At 27.6% G+C, this 20,066-nt stretch overlaps 2 protein-coding genes across 3 annotated transcripts; both read right to left on the minus strand.

Annotated features, from left to right (window-relative positions):
• Positions 1 to 682: 682 nt before the first annotated feature.
• LOC132946456 (protein quick-to-court) lies at positions 683 to 9,103 on the minus strand. Of its 2 annotated transcripts, XM_061016463.1 has the most exons (10): positions 8,421 to 9,103; positions 8,093 to 8,192; positions 6,228 to 6,452; positions 5,969 to 6,162; positions 5,733 to 5,900; positions 3,101 to 3,299; positions 2,882 to 3,019; positions 2,732 to 2,812; positions 2,463 to 2,540; positions 683 to 1,557 (listed from the first exon to the last, which is right to left on the minus strand). In XM_061016463.1, coding segments are annotated over exons 1-10 (1,401 nt in total). In that variant the 5' UTR covers positions 8,423 to 9,103; the 3' UTR covers positions 683 to 1,341. The 2 variants fall into 2 exon arrangements, with proteins under 2 accessions (XP_060872446.1, XP_060872447.1); XM_061016464.1 differs by lacking the exon at positions 2,463 to 2,540 and having other exon boundaries at positions 8,421 to 9,099.
• A 929-nt stretch (positions 9,104 to 10,032) lies between these two features.
• On the minus strand, positions 10,033 to 19,486 carry LOC132946457 (androgen-induced gene 1 protein-like). Its single transcript, XM_061016465.1, has 5 exons — positions 18,954 to 19,486; positions 16,740 to 16,877; positions 15,268 to 15,485; positions 10,531 to 10,699; positions 10,033 to 10,289 (listed from the first exon to the last, which is right to left on the minus strand). Exons 1-5 carry the CDS (start codon positions 19,134 to 19,136, stop codon positions 10,263 to 10,265), a joined length of 735 nt encoding a protein of 244 aa, XP_060872448.1. The 5' UTR covers positions 19,137 to 19,486; the 3' UTR covers positions 10,033 to 10,262.
• Between the last annotated feature and the right edge of the window lie 580 nt (positions 19,487 to 20,066).

Below are 20,066 nucleotides of genomic sequence, written 5' to 3' on the forward strand. Positions count from 1 at the left end.
GATTTTAGTTTATTTATTATAATGATGTGTGAGCACATCATTACACTACCTATGCGAGTGCTCGTTGCAAATACAATGGGGCAACTTGAGAATTTCGTAAATGCAACCCCTAACGCAATCGAGTAGATACGAAATCTAGAAACCAACTTATATGTACTTTAATATCCTATAACCTACGATATTCTATCCACATTTTGTTTCCATATTCTATACTCTACAATCATTATTTTATATTTTATAAGCCAAACGAATAAAACAAACAAATAGACGTGGTAACTAAAAATTCTTCTTTTGTAAAAACGTTTGTTTTTTCACTGATTTTCAAATTTAGGCGAAACACTTTCTATAAGTACCGGTTAAGAACCACTGGGTACTGGTGTAGGTCGTAGGAACCATGGACATTAATGCGTTTAGATTTTATTTTAACGGTTAATGGTATGCTTCATTTTTCGTATAGAATTTTCCTTAGTTTTGAGTTGTGGTTAAAATGCATCAGAATCTCCGGTTAATCAATTTTTCGAATTCTCCAACCTTGTCTTCCAAGATGGAAGCCAAGTCCGTCAACATGTTAATTAACTGTCAGAATAAGTTATAATATTACATAGTGAGTACCTACTGAATAGGTAATTAAGTATCATCGACACATTTTCCTAAAAACTAAAAAAAATACTCCAGTTATATTTAATAATCCATTTATTAATTAAACTTTAACCACAGAATAATGTTTTCTGTGCATTGACAACATACATATTGCCCAAAAATGTACTGTATACTGTATAGTAAATTGTCATATTAAAATAAATAATAATATTATGATCAATATGTTAAAGTAACTGATCTGAATTGATTGAAAAATGTTATAAAGACAGTGTATACTTAATACTATGAGGAAAATGAAAGCTGAACCAAAAAGTAGTAAAAAGTAAACAACAAACATTCTTTTAAAACATAAAATAATATTCTAATAAATCTCACAAAATCCCTAGCAATAATCATAATACTGATACTACAATCTATTTAAAAATAATTAATAAATAAATAAAATAAAATAATAACAGAACAGAAAACCAAGAAATACAAACTAATTAGGAAACTTATTTTAAAATAAAACATTCACTAGAAGTTCGCTCGCTCAAACTGGTGTGGAAAAAACCCCACCTCAATGTTTGTACCATATCATTTACATTGTTCGTTATCCCGCACTGGGATAATATGGGGATAATTTTACACCGGTTTGGAACAACAAATTTCTTGTCATAGTTCATACAGAAAAAAAATGTTTTCAGTTAAATTCGAATTTGACATTAATTACAAATAATTCAAATATTTTTAAAAACAATGTTATTTCCACGCTTGATTTCTCTCAATTATTTTTTTTTCAGCATCTGAATACCGAAGTATGCTTAATATAGCGTTTAAATGTCCAGTAGTATTTGAGGGATCTGTAAGATAATAGTAAAATGCTGATTTTAAGAATTGCAATGTCATTTCAGCATCATGTATTGGACGTTGACGTTGTTGTTCCAATTGTTGTTGGAGAATAGTTTCATACATTGCCTGTAAAACACAACATAAAAAAGTTTTTTTTTTTAATAGACACAGTTAATGAAGACACTTTTGCAAAGCTATTAGTTATCTCCAGTTGGCCACGACCAGGATAAGCCAGTGCAGTAGTAGTTATGTACACACTTTTCTACAATATCGTGTTTATCTACATAAAAACAAAAAAAAACATACACAAAAAACCATACATTATGTTCACTTACTAATGGGACAGGATAATAACAGAATAAGAGCGTAAAATATATTTCACCTGAGCAAATAAAGCTATCAAATATTAATATTATGATCAATCTACAAATATCTCCACTATTCAGTATATATTTTACACAAAGGAATCTACAGATAACAATCAAAAAAATATCATGTTTTTTATATATATAAATGTATTACTCATCATTGCCAAGAACTTTTATATACAATTGTCTATTATATAATATAAAAATTTCACCTCCAGCCTAACAAAAATTGAATTCGGTTTAATATAAAAAAATTTAATATCATGTGCAATAGACAACTGAAAATTTAAATGGTGAAACTTTGATAATTATGATTAATATAATATATAATATGATAATATATGATTAATGTGCATTTTTAATAAAAAAAAAAACAAAAAATATATGAATTTTGTATTTATTTTGTATTATATAATTATTATATTCCATAAAACTCATTATAAAATAATGTATGTCATTGACCTATTGTTGTCATATATTGTCATCAACTACTTGCCAAATAAAAATAATAAATAACAATAGACAATAGTAATAAAATCAAATATAATTTATTTTAGAAATCCAATCCAGTATAGATCAATGTACAACTCGCTTAAACTCCCATGCGTATCAAAATTAAAATGCCAATAAATTTGCGCATAAGAGGGGATCTGAGAGACGAACCTTTTTCGTGCCGATCATCCAAAGGGCAATGGCCTCAGGTCCGGATAACAAAGCGCCACCAACACTTTGGCTACGTCCCTAAATTTTAAACATATTCTAAAGATTCTAAACAAAAAAATGTTTACTCAAGACAAACGTGTACAGTAATAATTTGTAAAATTAAATTGCTACATGTTAGTGAACACAATCACAGGAAGGTTAGAATTAGAATATTTGAATAGAATGTAATATAGCAAAATAAAATGAGAACAAACAATATATTGTCTTACTTTGGTCTTTTTTAGTTGTAACTTAACATTACTCAGCTCATCAACACAGTCTTCGACTTCCTGACCATTAGTCTCAGTATCCTAAGTAAGTATATCAGTATATCAATACAAATAATATAGAATAATAAAAAATCAATAAATAATACCTACCTTTTCTAGACATACAATTTGTTGAGTTTGCGTTGGGATTACATGATTTTGGTCTGAGTCCGATTTGTGTAAGGAGTTTAGAATATTTTCTGTAGTAGCACCATAGAAATTGTGGTGTGTTTGATCAGTTTCAGTCTTCTAAACACCCAAATAAACGTAAAAAAAATATATTAATAAACATTATTTTTTTTATTATTATTTTATTATTATTTTATAAACCTTATCTAATTGTAATACTGATTGAGTCTGAGTAAGAACATCACAAAAATTCTTCTTTATGTGATCAATAGAAGTTTGATCAATAGTAGTTTTAGTATTATCTGGTGCAGCTTTAGACCATTTAAGGAAATCATTTTCCATTTCAAGTTCTTTGATTCTGATATATGCTTCATCAAGTAATGGTTTTAATCCATAATATCTTAAATAACATACATATCATATTACAAAATTGATATGGCTTCAAATGCAATATGTATTATTGTTGTGTAATTACTTTATTTGTATATATTAAAAAAATAAAATAGAAAATAATGTCTTGGTTTATACTGCAATTAAGTTGATTATTTTGTTGTTGTACATCATGTAATTATTAAAGAATATAATATACATAACAATTTATCAAGCATGATCACCCACATTTTAGATACTGATCAGAGCGATGAATGTATTGATTTTACAATGATGTGTATACGATAAGTAGTCGAAATAATGCTTTTATTTTCAACTTCAGTATCTTATTTGATGGGAAAGTATATCTAGTTAATGCATTCGGGAGGACAAATTTTAAAATTCTCAAGTTTCAAAAACGCAGGGAAATAAAATTGATTTTGGTTTTGGTTTTTAGTGTGACTCTAAAATATGAAATTTTCACTGAATGTTTATATTAGCATTTTCTATAATATACCATAAAATTATTTTGAGCTGTTTATGGGCATACTTTATTTTTTTTTTCCATAGATGTCATAACAATTTTATTTGTTGGGTCAAAAAGTTTGAAAATTTAATAGACTCCAAATATATTGTTACAGAAGCAGTTGAAAAATATTAAAAATACCGTTACAGTTTTTTTTTCGAAGCATTTAAAGTTTGAAATTTGACAAAATACGTAGAAACTGCAGAAATTAATTATATTCATAAATTATTTTAAGTTAGAATTAATAAAAATTTTTATTTTTAAATTTAATAATTGAAAATTCAATACAAGATTTCTCATAAGTTTTTCTACCTTTATCAAAAAAATGTCTACCTCCCCCAAAATGTCATCGACGACATTTTTTTAGAATCTAAATGGAACGAAAAAGGTAGTGTTTTTGCAATGATGTTTTTTTTTGTACTCGTATACATACCTAATAAATAGTTATACGTTAAGGGAAATATTGAATGATTTAAAATAAATTAAACGATACAGATAAATTTAAAATTTAAAAATTATTTTGTAGTTAAAAATGTATAAAATGGTCAACTTTTATATCTAAGGATTAAAAATTTAAAAGAAGGTTCCACGTAAATAGGATATTTATAAATCACTTTATTCACAATATAATGTATTAATATCATCAAAATTTAATATACTTAGTAATATCATAGGCTGACTGACAGTCTTTGCTCAGAATCGTTTTTCTTAAACAATGATATTATTTCATTGAATTCAAATTTAACAGCATCCATTACAGTGACCCACTTGTAACCTACTGGACAGCAGAGCGACACCCATTTGCTCACCTCTATTGCCTTAATAGAACATATTATTTTATTCAAATTCTGAGTTTTGGAATTTTTAAGTATATCTAAAAACAATAATTTCTATTTTCTGAGATTTGTTGTACTACTTAAGGAGTGTTCTGTAGCGATACAAACTTCTATTTTTAAAATGAGAACCCACGCCTCCTTTTTTAATGCAAATTATTTAGTCTATGATTTTCTTGAACATTTGGATGTATCTATATAATTATTCTAATGAGTAGTTTCTGAATTACTAAAATGTTTATACTAAGAATAATAAATAATAATCCTTAAAAATGGTTCAACAGAAATATAATATTAGATATAGTATTTATTGTACTTGGACCATTTTTACAAATTATTTATATTGATAGATCAATAGTAATTACCAACATTTTTCTACTTAACCCATTACCAAAATGGTTTGTGTAATTCAAAAAATACTCGCTCAAATTTTGATTTAGATACATTAAAATTCTCAAAAAAAATGATCTGCTGAATAATTTAAAGTGAAAAGGGGGTGGGGGGTTCCTATTTGAAAAACCCGAAGTTTGTATTGTCATAGGACCATCCTTAAGTGGTACAAAAAAACTCAAGTATTTGAAAATATTGTCGTCAAGTGTATTTAAAAATTCCAAAAATCAGAATTTGAATAGATACATAATTAAAGCATAAAATTAGGGTGAGCATGCTTAAAAAATCACTCTGTACAATTACTATACAAGTCTACACTAATCGTTTTCTTCTTGATTGGCCTTTTTGACAAACCAAATTATCTTTGTCTTTAACTCAACCTCTGTAGCAAAAATCAATTTTTCTAATCATACTTTTGTCCCTATAAATCAAATTATTTTGTTCTTCGTTAATTTTGGCTTTGTCATTAAATTTTTAAAAAAATGTTTGTTGTTTTGCAATATTTTACAACTATTTTAATATTATTCTTGCAAATATAATTATCTATGAAAATATGACTGGATTTCAAAAATATAACCTCTTTGAATAAAAATTTGGGTAATTTCTAATAAATAAAAAGTAGAAGATATATTTAAGTTTTGTAGACTATAATATGAAATTTACTGTTTACATTATTATTTAGTGATAAATGAGTTAGAAAATTAACAATTCTTACTTTTCATGAAGTTCTCCTAAGCGTTTTAATAGTTCTTCAATCTTATCATTATGTTTCTCGCGCAACTCGTCATAAGCTTGTCTTAATTTTTTAGCTTCATCATATTCATCACCATGTCCTGAATCTGCTGGTGATGGTGATGGATTCAAAAAACTCCTTGAAAGTTTACTAAAATTAGAAATACAAAGACCAATTAAAAAAGTTCAATAACATTTTCTATTCAAAAGAATAATTACGTTGAATCAAGTTCAGGGGTTTGTTCTTTACTGGGTATGAATCTAGCTGTGTCTTCATCTTCATTACCTTCAGCAATTGAATTGTTAGCAGTTTCATAACCACATTTTACTTTAAGTTCAATATTTTCTTTTTTAAGTCGATCAATCTCTGTATCTTTATCATTAAGTTCACTGTGAGCATCATTTAGCAATCTCTAAATTATTTAATAACTATTATCATATTTTTGAATATTATATAGTTAAAATAACTTTGTTTTACTCTAAGATTTCTGATAGTTCGACTAGATCTTTGTGTAGGAGTAAGATACTCTTCACTGCCTATATTTGAGGGACAATAGTGTAAATAAGCCTTTTTGCGGCTGGAATATGTGGTGCCATTAAGAGCAAACATAGAATGGCCATTATCACACTGACTGCTGGTTGTACTGCCAAAACTTTTTTCTGATGCACAATCGTCATCTTTTTCATAAGTATTTAAAGTTTGCTAAAAATAATATTAAAAACTTAGATTAAAACACAAATCAATCAAGTTGAATAGATTAATATATATTATATTATTATGTTTTAATATATTTATCAAATGTAGTGCATTTAGTACAGTATACGTAAAAACTAATACAAATATAAATTTGTACCAGCTTTATTATTATTGTTATTACTTTCAACATATAAGAATAGGTAGTAAATAATTAGTAAATACTAAATAGTATTCCAAATATGGGCCTAACTTAACTTCCTCCATTCATAATAGCAAAATACATACAGTATTACTTTATAAGTATCAAATATTGTGTTTTTTTTTAAATAGCCTTTCAAGTTGATTTAATATTAATTTTTATTTTACATATATATTGTTCTTGATAGCAATAATTGTGTACAATAGGCTTTCATGAGCTTAGTAAAACATTTTTGCTTCCAAACTAAATTTTCCAAGTGCTGACTAACATTGAATTTCATCGTGGTCCAACAATTGGTAACATGCCAATGTTCAGAACATTATTTTCTTAAAGAATATATCAGAAAATTTTAAAAATAGAACTTCATATAAATAGCATAATAAATATATGGCTTATCTGGTTTTAAAAATATTAAAACCCTATTGTACAGTAATAAACAAGTTTATTACAACTTATTATAATTTATAACCAATTAAAAATGATTTCTTAGAACTTACTAAGTCTAGAACAAAAGTCTAACCAACAGATAATTAAAAATATTATATTTAATTGAATAAAGAACAATGGAATTGAAGACATTACAAAAAAGTTATAACTACATTTCTAGGGACTACAGTTTATATATATATATGGGTTAACATGAAAAAATATGTTTGTTCACACTAAATGCAGGTAGGGAAGGTAGAAAAGTCGTAGTTCATATTAAAAACAAATTGTTTTGGGCAAAGGTTCATTATAACATGTCTATAATTTTAATCTTAAATTAATTAATATTTCTTCTTTTTGTTGGTCTAATAATGTTATATATTATTATTTATAACTTTTGTCAAAACATCAATATTGACAAATTGAATGTGTACCTTTATATCAAGACATTAAAAAGCTAACTTTTTGATGCTATACATCTAATTATCTACACAGCACACCTAATAAATTGGTATAATGTTGTGATTAATTAATTGATGTGAAATTATCAATAATTACTTATTTAATTTTTGTATTTGACAAAACCGTTGATATGTATATAAATAATAACTTACTTATCATTTAAAAACTATAAGTATCATTATTTTTACTGACAACCATTATGATTATTCTACCAAAAGTCAATGTCTTATCGTTTAAAAAAAAATAAATACAATCTGTAAATATTTAGGTGGGTATACAATAAGAATTTGTGATAACATAAACCTATATTTAATTGACGTATTAATTATTTATTTACTGATGTATATCAAAATTATTTATTATTATGCTTAATTAACTTAGAGTATATATTATTATATTGTGTCAGAAAAAAAAATGATTGTCTATTATCAGCGAATTAAAGAAAATGTCAATAGTACCAGAAATATTTCTTTAAGAGTTACAGCCTTTTATGTACTTAATTTATAATGTACCTATAGTTAATACTTAATATAAATGTGAAAAACAGTTTTTCACTCACTAGACTCTGATGTCTTTGGATCTTCGGTGTCTTATTCGAGTGCCGCAACCAATTCGGCTTTGGAATACGGCTGGGCGATGCATTAGTACTGTTTGACATCCTGAGATCAGACAACGTCAACAATTATTATAATAATAATAATTGATATAATCGGTACCTAACTGTTGGGATAAAATTTAATTACGATCGCACGCGTCATAATATTATTAGGCAGACGACGTGGATCAGCCTTGTGCAATTTGCGCAACGCTCTACATTACGACTGCGAGCGCTGGGCAATATAGAAAGGTGAAATGACTAAATTTTTTATGAACGTTTAAATACTCACATGAATGCCGCGGTACTGGTAATGGTGTCATCATCACCAAATATTTATAGTACGCGACGAAATTGGTTTCGATCGGATTTCATTCGGAAACCCGTATCGGTCGGCATAAATACATAATAGTAACGGTATACCTACTGCATTAGTTTAGGTATTTACATTTTAGTTTATGTTTAGTAGGCCACCAATTAATCTTTTTTCTATGCCATAGTCACGTACAGGCCGATGTTCTATAATAGTATCAATAATATATTTGGAACCGGCTTCGTAGTTCGTAATGATTTATAATAGGTATTAATTAATTACGAGTACTATAATAATATTTTCGACGATAAAGACGTGTACACTACGGTAATACGGTATAAACTATAAACTATAAATAATAAATATTCGTCACGCTACTACGCTATAGTAGTTAATAATATAGTCGTTGATGGTTGTTCCATACTACCATAATATCAATATGTGACGCGACGAGATAAGATAAGACGATAATTGGTAGTAGTCGTGGAGTTATTGTTGTTGTTGTTATTGTTATCGTCGATGCGCCGATGCGGTAAAGCCGGCAACCTCGTCGCCCCGTCGTGCGGAACTCAATTCTCAAATAGGTGGCTGCCGGACTGTGACGGACGCGGCACGACGATGGCGCAGTGCGACGAGACTCCGGTAGTCCGGTGTCCGGTCCGTCGGTACTTCGGTAATAGTTGCTGTTGCTAGCACTCGTGGTGGAGGAAGTACAAAATACAAAACACAAATTGCCAGACACACGTCCGGCGTGCAAATACAATTTATTACAATAACAAAATGATTATATAAATACATATTAAGCCAACTTTGTTATGCATTTTACGTTGAAAGTAATAATTGTAAATCATTTAACCATGGTGAATGGTAATTCGAAATCGAAGGTTATTTTATTGCCTACGTGGTTTCGATACTCGATAGTCTTTAACATATTATATAGAATATAAGTAGGTACTGTATTTTCTATATAGAGAATACCTAATGAGTAGTTGGTAAACTCGTTAATACTAACTATTAACAAAATATTATAATTTTAATTTAGTATATAATATTACCAACATATTATAATGTATAGATAATAGCCAATGAGTACTTCCCCGAACTCATGTTTGTTGTTGTACCCTTCGGTTTAAATTTTCCAACACATTTTTTTAGTTTAATAAATGTTAAAAAAAAACGTATTGAGTAGGGCAGTAGGTAATATTCATTTTTACACTAACAGACAGTGGAAAAAAAAAAATTACAGGTATATCTACGTTTGAGATTTTGCATAATATGGTCGTGAAACCAATTATGACAATTACGCGCATTACTGACATTGGTGATACCACTATAGGTATATCAGGTAGGTGCCAGGTAGCTGTTAGGTACTTACCATTTCTACATAATATTGTATTACAATTTATAGTGCAGTAGTGTCATTCTCATTCATAGGCCATAGCTGCGAGCTGCCACTCATCGTTTGGTATCCAATTGGCAATTATAGAGCCCAAAACAATTAATTAATATTATACCATAAATATTACCAAGTTGGTATACAATACGTACAGATATAGGTACGTAACATAATTGACAAAAGTTAATACTTCCATAACACGTTATATAATATAGTTTATTGTGTTATTTGTAGACATTTAGTGCATACATATAATATTATGATTAATAGGTAGTATACCTACTTATACTAATAGATCATATTTTGATATATTTTATACAAATCAAAAATAACGCATACATACGATTTATAGGTATAAATCTGGACATTTTGGTGCAACATTAAACACATAGGTACAATGTTGAGTATAATGTCATATTAATGTTTTATTCTTTCTTTAAAGTATTTGATTTCTGTAACAAAAAATATACATAAATACAATAATCATAAATGGATATTATATAAGTATTAATATATCCGGATAGTAAGACTGTAATGATATATAGCCATATAGGAATATCCGAATATCAAATATCAGTAATTATTCGTATTAACCTAGATGGCTATGTAGGTAAGTACCTACTAAAAATTAATATTTTTGTACACTATATTATAGTCATAGAATCAAATTATATAATTTTGACATAAACTTACATTTGAAGGACGAACACCCCAGTAGGTATTATTCAAATATTCACCAACTAGATAGGTAAATGGAGCATATAAAAAAGTTCCCGTGAAGAAAATCACTCGCAATGGCAAATTCAGTTTTGCAAGAATGGGGTAAACCCACATGCCACTCTTGTAAAATACATAGTTAATCCTGTAAATATGTTTTATTATTCATTATTATGTACATTTATGATATTTAATATTTTAATTTGATTATGATTAGTAAACACCAGTATACATCATCAAATACGTAAATACGTTGCTTAAGTGGACTAAAGCTAACCCTCCAAGAATTATTTGAAACCCACTCATATATTTTTGGGTAAATATATATATACACTGTACATAACATATATATAGACATATAGTTATCTTTATTTTTGTTATACAATTTTCAAAATATCTATTATAATATGTTTAATATAATGATTATAATATGTGATTTCTCGTCACCTTCCACTTTACTAGGTACTTTAGCATAATATTATATTATTTTCATTTTACCAGCTCCGTAGGTACCTTATATTTGACTATCGTCTATCAAAAGAATAACAGAAATTCTGGCATTCTTTCATTCTGGCCCTTTCCCTAATCTAAAAGCCTATAGAATTACGCCTATGGTATAAGGGCAGTGAAGTTATTGCATTTATATATTTTTTTAGATACTTATAAGTTATCTATATTCATTCTCAAGTCCTAAGTGAACTAAAACACTTTTCGTAAAACTGTTCATTTAGATACAATTTTTTTTATTGCAGTAATATGATATTTTTGTGATTTTTTATTTTAGTGCAATATTTTAGTATAGTTTTAAAAACATTTAACTCGATATGTAAAATAAAAATCAAATAAACTCAGCAATACACATTTATACCTATACATTTGTTGATACATTTCTGATTCCCAAATTTTTAAATGAGTAATGAGACAATAAAGTGATTGCTAGATAATTTAAGTAGGTATATAGCAATGATCTGGCCTACGTCCAAATTTCAAATACGCGCCAATTACAATTTATAACCACCAATGTTGAAAGAAGATTCAGGACATAGGTATAAGAATTTATTGTCGATAACAGACGGTCCATCAACATTGATAACTTAAAAAATCATTTGGTGAGCAATGCAGTAATGAAATCAATGATTACATTTTATTTATAGTATCAATTATTATATTATTTTTTAAAAATGTTTTCAATGCAATTTAAAAATGTATAAGTGCAATTATTTATATATATTAATACAATAATGTGATCAATTGAATGTGTTTTTTAATGCGATAACTTTACCCTTCTAGTACCTACCTAATTATAACTATAATAATCATCCATTAAGTCAATTTAAAAGTCTATAATAGTATAGTGACCTATATTAAGTTTTTAATTCTCAAAATGTTAATAACACAATTCATCATAGATAGTCAAATATTAATTAATTTCATTTCATTACCTATTAATTTTAAAATATTATGGAATATCTAAATATTGAAAATTTTAAACTATATATTATACTATATTATTATTAGACAATTCTAAAGAAGGGATATGAAGGATCTAGATCGGAAGATGTTTGATTTGTTTTACCATTATGGGTTAATACTAAAAATATTAATTGAAAAATCATATGTTAAATAAATAGATACGTTAAATACTTAAATAGTTAAATCATTTAAATTACAATTTTAAGAAAAATCTGTAAAAATTATCTATATAAATAAAAATTAAATGCTATTCGTTGGTAATCGAATCAATTGAGAACGGCTGGACCGATAAGGATCATTTTCTTTGTAATGTTTGTTGTAGCCCGAATAAGGTGCGTTTATGGAAATAAAAAGTGTACAAGTTGCACTGAAATTTATTGGAAAAAATTGCTTTTTTGGCTGATTGACTGGTTGATCAAAGTAGAGCCTAAACTATTATAGCTGGAGACTTAAGGTTAGGATTAAGAAACTAAAGATACTTAAATATGCATGTGCCATGGTACCTTTGTACCATCACGTAGAGGTGCATCAAGAAAGGATTTTCCGAAATTCGCATTTTAAAGAAGTAGGTACTCACACAAATATTTTGAGATTTACTATGAAAATCGAAAATTTCTCTTGTTTATAAATAAACATTGTTGTTGCCATTGGTTACTCGGGCAGATGAGGTAAAAGTAAAAGCATGCATAATCATCGTGTTTATGGCCCCCAATAAAGAAATTATGTCTATCTTAAAACAAATACGGGAGTTGAATACTTGAATGTATGTTTGTAGTTTATATAATCAAAAACTATTTGATTGATTTTGTGAAAATTCAAAATTGTTCTTAGAGATGTCAGGGAAGCTTAGAGAGAAGTTTGAATCACATTCGATTAATACCAAGATCGAAGTACACCAACGCTGATTTTCTCGTGAATTGAGGTAGGTACACTAAACCCAAGATACACCTATATACACATGCTATATTTTATGCTTTCATTTTTTCACCGGCAAAATTAGGTTAAACAGCTAAAAATGGATGTTGGCTTATCTGAAGTTAATAGACTCAAAAACTATTGGACCGTTTCCAATAAAAGTTATATCAATAGATTCCTTGAGATTTTTAGCCTTGGAGGGTGTTTATAACTTATTTTATCAACCCCTATAGGTAGCTAAAGGGTAGCTCACAGGATTTTTTTTCAGCTCATAAACATTTATTTTTGTTTATTTAACGTGTCATTGATTACATAATATTATGTTAATATAATAGTTAGTAGAAATATGTCATATACATTTTTTACAATTATATTTATAAAATAACGAATTTTTGGCACAGGCTACGCCTGGTCGGACAGCTAGTGAACAAATAGTAATAACAACTACAATCAATAATTATTTAGCCAAATTCAAAAGATAAAGGGCATGTCAATTCAATCAAAAATTAATTGTATAATTTAAAGCCATTGTTAAATAATTTATTGTTTACAGTTTTTGACTTCTTCAAAATGTTTATGTATATAATTCATCCTACTTTATTATTATTCTAATGATCAGTTATATTTATAAAGGTAGCTAGTTATTGTTTTCCCATAATTTCTATTTATTTTAGGTGTATAGGATATATATTGGCTTTCACCACTTTTCCATCTCTCATATTTACATAATATATGCCATAGGTAGGTAGGTACAATAGTTATGCCTCACTATTTTTTAGATCCCTACTTTCCAAATGAAATCTTCCAATGTTCTATTTTCGAATTTTCCTAAGCAACTATTTGGCTGATATAAATATAACATTAATAAACGTATTAAATGTTTTAAATTTGAATGTTTATAATACCTATATATTCAATAATATGACTTTAATTAATAATTATACTATATTATTTAGACTGGCACTAAATAATAAAATATAGTTATACTTAATATCTATACTAATAAATAGGTACCTACAGGCTACAAGGACACAAGGTGGATTGATATTTGATATATACCCAATCCACCTTGGGTAACTCTAAATACCTAATGGACATTTGTTATAGAAAAAAAGTTTGCCTAGGTTTAAAGAGTTTATGTTTAAATATTAAATTCGTTCGAACTAATATAATTTTTTTATATAGGTACATTAATAATCCGCCTTAATTTGAGGCTATTTATATGTGCGCCAATACTTCATTCGTAGATTTATATAGTGCTCTACGCCTATGTAGGCCTTTCCAGTAGGTATCTATATATTGACGTGCGCACGTGGAGTACCATGGCATCATCTGTAGAGACGTAGAGTTATCATAATCATAATTTTTAGTTGTAAATGTATTGATTATAGAATTTAAATATTTTAACCAAACAATTTCATTTTTCTTTATAAAATTGTTGAGGGTTGAGACGATATAGAATATCAAATAGATAACATATAGTAATATTATATCGAACCAATATTTCATAATCACCACAGATATAATTATATAAATATATAAAACCATGATTTGCTGCAGCTATTTTTGTGGTAATTATGCAGGATTTATTTGCCTATTTCAATACCATTAAAAAAAAAAATAATAATATTATAAAGATCAGTGGTCTCAAACTGTGGCCCGCAATATAAACACTTAGGTATTTCTTCAAACATTTTGAAATGTTTTACCGTGAACTTTTGACTTTAAATATAATTTGACCCGTTAGTAATTGAGTTTTAGACCACTGACTAACTAAATTGAAATTGTATTATTGTAAATATGATATTAGGTTTTTATAATGTTAATTTATTATAATTTATAATTAAATCACAATAAAAACTTTTCAAATTATAAAATATCTAAAACCAAAAATAAGTTAATGCATGCAAACTTTTTTTCGAATTTTGATTCGTTTATGCATTACTAATCACGCTCTATTAACTTTGAGCTAGGTATTTTTAAAAATATTTATTTTTTGTATTTATTATGTATAGGTACTTGCTAACTTCAATTAGTTATACGTTTTTAAGTTTAAAACTATCAAAACATTAAAATATTTAAAAATTATTGCATAAAGGGCACTAGATTAACAAGCACCTCTTCAGTAAATTTACAACTTATAATTGTTAATAATCATTGACCGTTTTTAATTTATTAAAAAACTTATTTAGTGACTTGTTTTACCTTGATAACGCTTGTATAGTCATGTTAAAATTATTAATTTGTCAAATAATCTAAATTTAAATGGATAGCAGGCGTTTAATATTCATATAACTTACTATAAAACATCCTAATAGTACTTACCAAATCAAATAACAAAGTTTAAAAGTAATAAAAACAGATAATCCTGTAATCCTGGATGGATATTCTCTGTAAGTCGTGATCATTTCCAATATTGCAAATATAAAAATATGGGCATGTGTTACATGATTCAGCCAAGACGGAAAGTATAGATCATAGTGCATAGGCATAACTAAAGATTTGTCAGCAAACCACATTGGCCAAAAGCTTACTGCAATAAACTGTAAAACAATAATCACCAATGTAATTTAGAATGCATTTTCAAAATTCAAAATTTTAAATTCGCTTATTATTGTGTGATAATACATAATATTATGTAAGTATATATAGTATTATATTTATAAATTTTTAAAAGGTATAATAATAATACATTTATACTGTTAATAAATTATAAAATAAAATACTTCTGTATAAACTACCAAGTATATTAATATATTATAAATATTTAATATATTGTATTATTATAAAATACAATTTATTTATAGTCAATATAAAATCAGTTATATATTATGTTTTATCACTGCTTGTCATAAACATATTGGCACAATTACTGATAGTTAAATCTTAAATATTGTGAGAGAAGACTGAGGAAGTAGTTAAAGTTGCGTGGATGTAATGACAAGAAATATGTATAATTAGCTCCAATAATTTAAATTGTAAATTACTGGAATGCTTTATGAGTAAGGGCGTCCGCAGGAATTTGTCAGGGGGGAGGGACGTAAAATATTTTCCTTTTTAAATTGTTTGTTTTAGTGTCCAGTTAGTCATTAGTGATAAAGTATTGTTTGAAACATGATTCTTCTCATATAGGTATAGTGAATGTAAAAATTATTTATGAATTATACGTAGGTATGTGTATACCTGGTAGAGCTCTGCACGGTCTGGTCTAGACTAGTCCGGACCGGACCATGGTCCGGTTTTTTTCGGTCTTTGTGTATTATAATTTAATGCGGTTCGGTCCGGTTCGGTCTCTTCGTCAAAAAAAATGGTCCAGTCCGGTTCGATCTTTAAAAAAAATGGTCCAGTCCAGTCCACCTTTAAATTTATATTAGGTATATATTGTCCGATCTATAGTGATCTGCATTTTGAACGTTGATTTAATAATATAATTTTATTAGGTACGTTGAAAAATAAAAATCATTATCATAATAAAATAATCGTTTGGTCTGGCTTCATTTTTATTTTATCGGCCTGGTCCGGTCCTGGTCTCTGTTAAAAATTATCAGTCCGGTCCGGTCTATAAGAAAGCGGACCGTGCAGAACTCTAATACCGGGTTAAAATTGTTTTTCAAATAATATACCATGATGTATCATTTAATTCAAACTGAACACATTTCAAATAAGTGACCTACTCAAAACCTATTATACAGCAGTGAATTCTCCAGTTTTTACTTATATATAATATATATATTCGGACTTTTAACTCAAGTATTGATTTATTTGTATTGTAATTTATAAATAAAACTGCATATTACCATCGACAGTGGAAATGCAAAAATTGTGAAAAAATTGTGTTTGCTCCTTTTCAACGACTCTGATGTGACAGCAGAACAAGTGCGTACGGCGATGTGATCGACGAACACTGCGTATAGGTAAAAAACCGTTTGGATGACCTGTGAAAAAAAACAATCACTGTTGTAGTGCTGTTACTCATTGAGACATTAGGTTGATTCTAATTTCTTGGTATATAGTCCAAGAAGTACAAACTAGTGTATTCTATATATAACTATAGTAGAAATTCCATTTTGACCAAATTTAGAGCATTTAATATTGTTTTATGTATAAAGGTTAAAAAAATGTAATATAGGATAGCTGAATACAGTGAATCATCGTAGGGCATTAGGGTTAATTTCTTTGAATTTTAATGAGCAATAATAAATTATTACATGTCAATAAACGAATCTGAGCTGCATTGTTTAAATTAAAAATAATTAATAATTGTTTTTAAAAAGAGGTGTTTAATAATTTACAATTGTTTTTAATTTTTATTCATTTCCAAACCAATCAAATACTTATGCTAAATTTGTTTAACCTTATATTGAATACCCAATTGCCGAAAGAAAAACAATAATCCCGAACACATTTTTGAAATGGTACAACTCCTCAGAAATTTTAAACGCTTACAAGCCATGATTTGAGAAGCCTTACAAAATACAATATATTATTCCAGCGAGTATTATTAGTACCTAATCTAATTACCTAAGCTTAACGCCTTAACACCTTTTCAGCCCCCACTCCTGTTTCAGGTTTCAACTATTGTCTATAAATAATTACGTTATACTTTACTTAGCTGCAAATTCATGTTGATGTCAAAATCAAATACACCCTCGTGGCCTCGTAAACTTAACAGCGCAAGACAATATGTCAACATTTAAATAAATCTAACAAAATTACTAGTACCTAAGCAATACGTTTTTAGAGATTGTTGAATAACTTTCAAAGTTTGTTAAATTTTATTTTAATCACTAGACAATTTTAAACTTTTACCTATTGTTATCATCACGTAATTAGCAGCAAAAAGTGTAAAAGAATTTTTTTTGCTGGAACCAACGTTCAAATGGTTTCTTCGACTTTATTCAAGACGATTGAATATTTTATTACTTTTTCGCTTCTGTCATCACGTTATTCTAATACATATACTGATATACTTATTAGTACAAAATATTGTTAGAAAGGAATAATTAGAAGTTATGTTCAGTTAAAAGTTTAAAACCGTTACATATATCAAACAACAATAAGACAATATAATGATTAAATAATTTTTGATAAGTTTATAAAAGTTTATAATATCTAAAATTACATTTAAATTACACTTTGTAGTTTGGGCGTCAAATTTCACTAATAATATTAGAATACAATTAATGTTTCATTCAAATTTAAAGTTTAAAACACCAAGCAAGTTTTTTTTGTACTGATATTTAACATTCCGGTCTGCAGGTGTTCGCATAGTGATAGAAAATAAAAATTGTATGAATTACCTAAGATAAGATTCAAATTATAATTTGGAATATATCATATTTTTAACTAACTTAATACACAATTTAAAATTCAAACTTTAAACTTAAATATATTATTATTGTAATTATTATCCTTTCTGAATCACAAACAAAAAAAATTTATCCAGAACAATGATACGAGCATGGTTTGATTCCAAAAAAATTCTACTGTGAAGATAGGTATGCAAAAGCTAACAAATGTTTATACTCGAAAATAAAGTCTTATGAACTTTGAAAGTTGTCTAACAATCTAAATTATTTCTAACGAATTTATATTAAATGTTGACTGCTGCTCTTCCATTGCTAAGTTTACAAGGGTGTAAAATACCATATATTTACATAGCCAAAAGTACCAATAGCAGAGAAATAAACGAAAATAAAGACGCCTATATATATAGCAAAAAGTTTTTAAGCGGAGGCTAAATCATTGCAGCTGTGAGTTCCATCAGAATTCAGAATATTCTGGAAAATTTATTTTGAAATTCACAGTGTTCTGCATGAACCAGAGACTAATACAGTATACAAGTATTTAACATTTATTAAAATTACAAAGCATTGTAATATTTGTATTCAGCTGGACTTAATATTTACGGCAGTACGGCGCTGAAAACGAGTTTGGAAAAGAATCTAACTTAAAGAATGATAAAAAAAACAATTTAACGACGTGTATAATATAAAAGGTATTATACTTACCATATTGCAGAAGGTTAGATATTTGAATTTCCCGCCGAAGGCTTCATCCAAGGGGTTGAGGTGGGCTGGTATGTTGACATAGGTGTAATAATAGTATAGTGAATAAGTGAAGAGCATGGCACCGGATAGATGTACGCCCTTGTTGATGGCGTCCATGGTGCAGGTCTTAGCCGCAGCGGTCATTATTCGTCGCTACCTATTTTCTCCAATATAATTATTTTATATTTTATTTAACGTCCGAAAAAAAAACGTGCCACTGAAGACAAATTCGTATACATGCCAACTATAAATTATGTTATATATTTATATCGTGAAAACGGATGATTCTTTTTAAACCGTAATTTTCGAGTACTTATAGTTATCGATAAGGTGTAGGTATGGTCTGATCGAATGAAAACGACAAAAACGAACTGACTCGACCGCTCGGTTCCGATCCGGTCGACGGTATACGATCAGTAATTAGCAGTTAAATCTTTATATATATTATTAAGTACAATATAATATTATCATACCTACTTACTAGTGTATTATTAACGAGACACTGACGCAATGAATATAAATATAGTATGCATACTGTATACCATTCTGTATAGGTACATCATGTACGGTTTCGGTACAGATAAGACAGGCCCGTTGAACTTTAGCCCGTTTATACCTCTACGCCAAACTGTCGGATAAATTAATTTTAAAACCATCATAATATGTTGGTAAATATTATAATAATATAATCACAAAATAATAATAGGTATGTCGATACAAGCCACAAGGCGATTCTTTTTACAAGCAGAAAACACTTAATATTTCAATGAGTCTTCTTTTATTTTTTTAAATTCAACATTTGAATAAATTAAATTATCTGGCCCTTCGTTTTTTAACAATATTTATTTTGTTGGTTAGTCTGATATAGATTTGTAATTTTTAAATGATCGCCCAAATTTTCATGCTTTTAAGTCAACTTTTTTTTTTAAAACGTTTTTTTAATTTTGTTTATCAAATTAAAAATACTTATAGGTTTTTGGTGTTATTTAAAAAATTAAAATTTGTTATCAACAAAAAAAATGGTAAACAAATAAGTGGCAATATAAAATGTTACAATTGCATAATACTTACATT

This window comes from Metopolophium dirhodum, chromosome 6, assembly GCF_019925205.1.
Source record: "Metopolophium dirhodum isolate CAU chromosome 6, ASM1992520v1, whole genome shotgun sequence".
NCBI classification, from domain to species: domain Eukaryota; kingdom Metazoa; phylum Arthropoda; class Insecta; order Hemiptera; family Aphididae; genus Metopolophium; species Metopolophium dirhodum.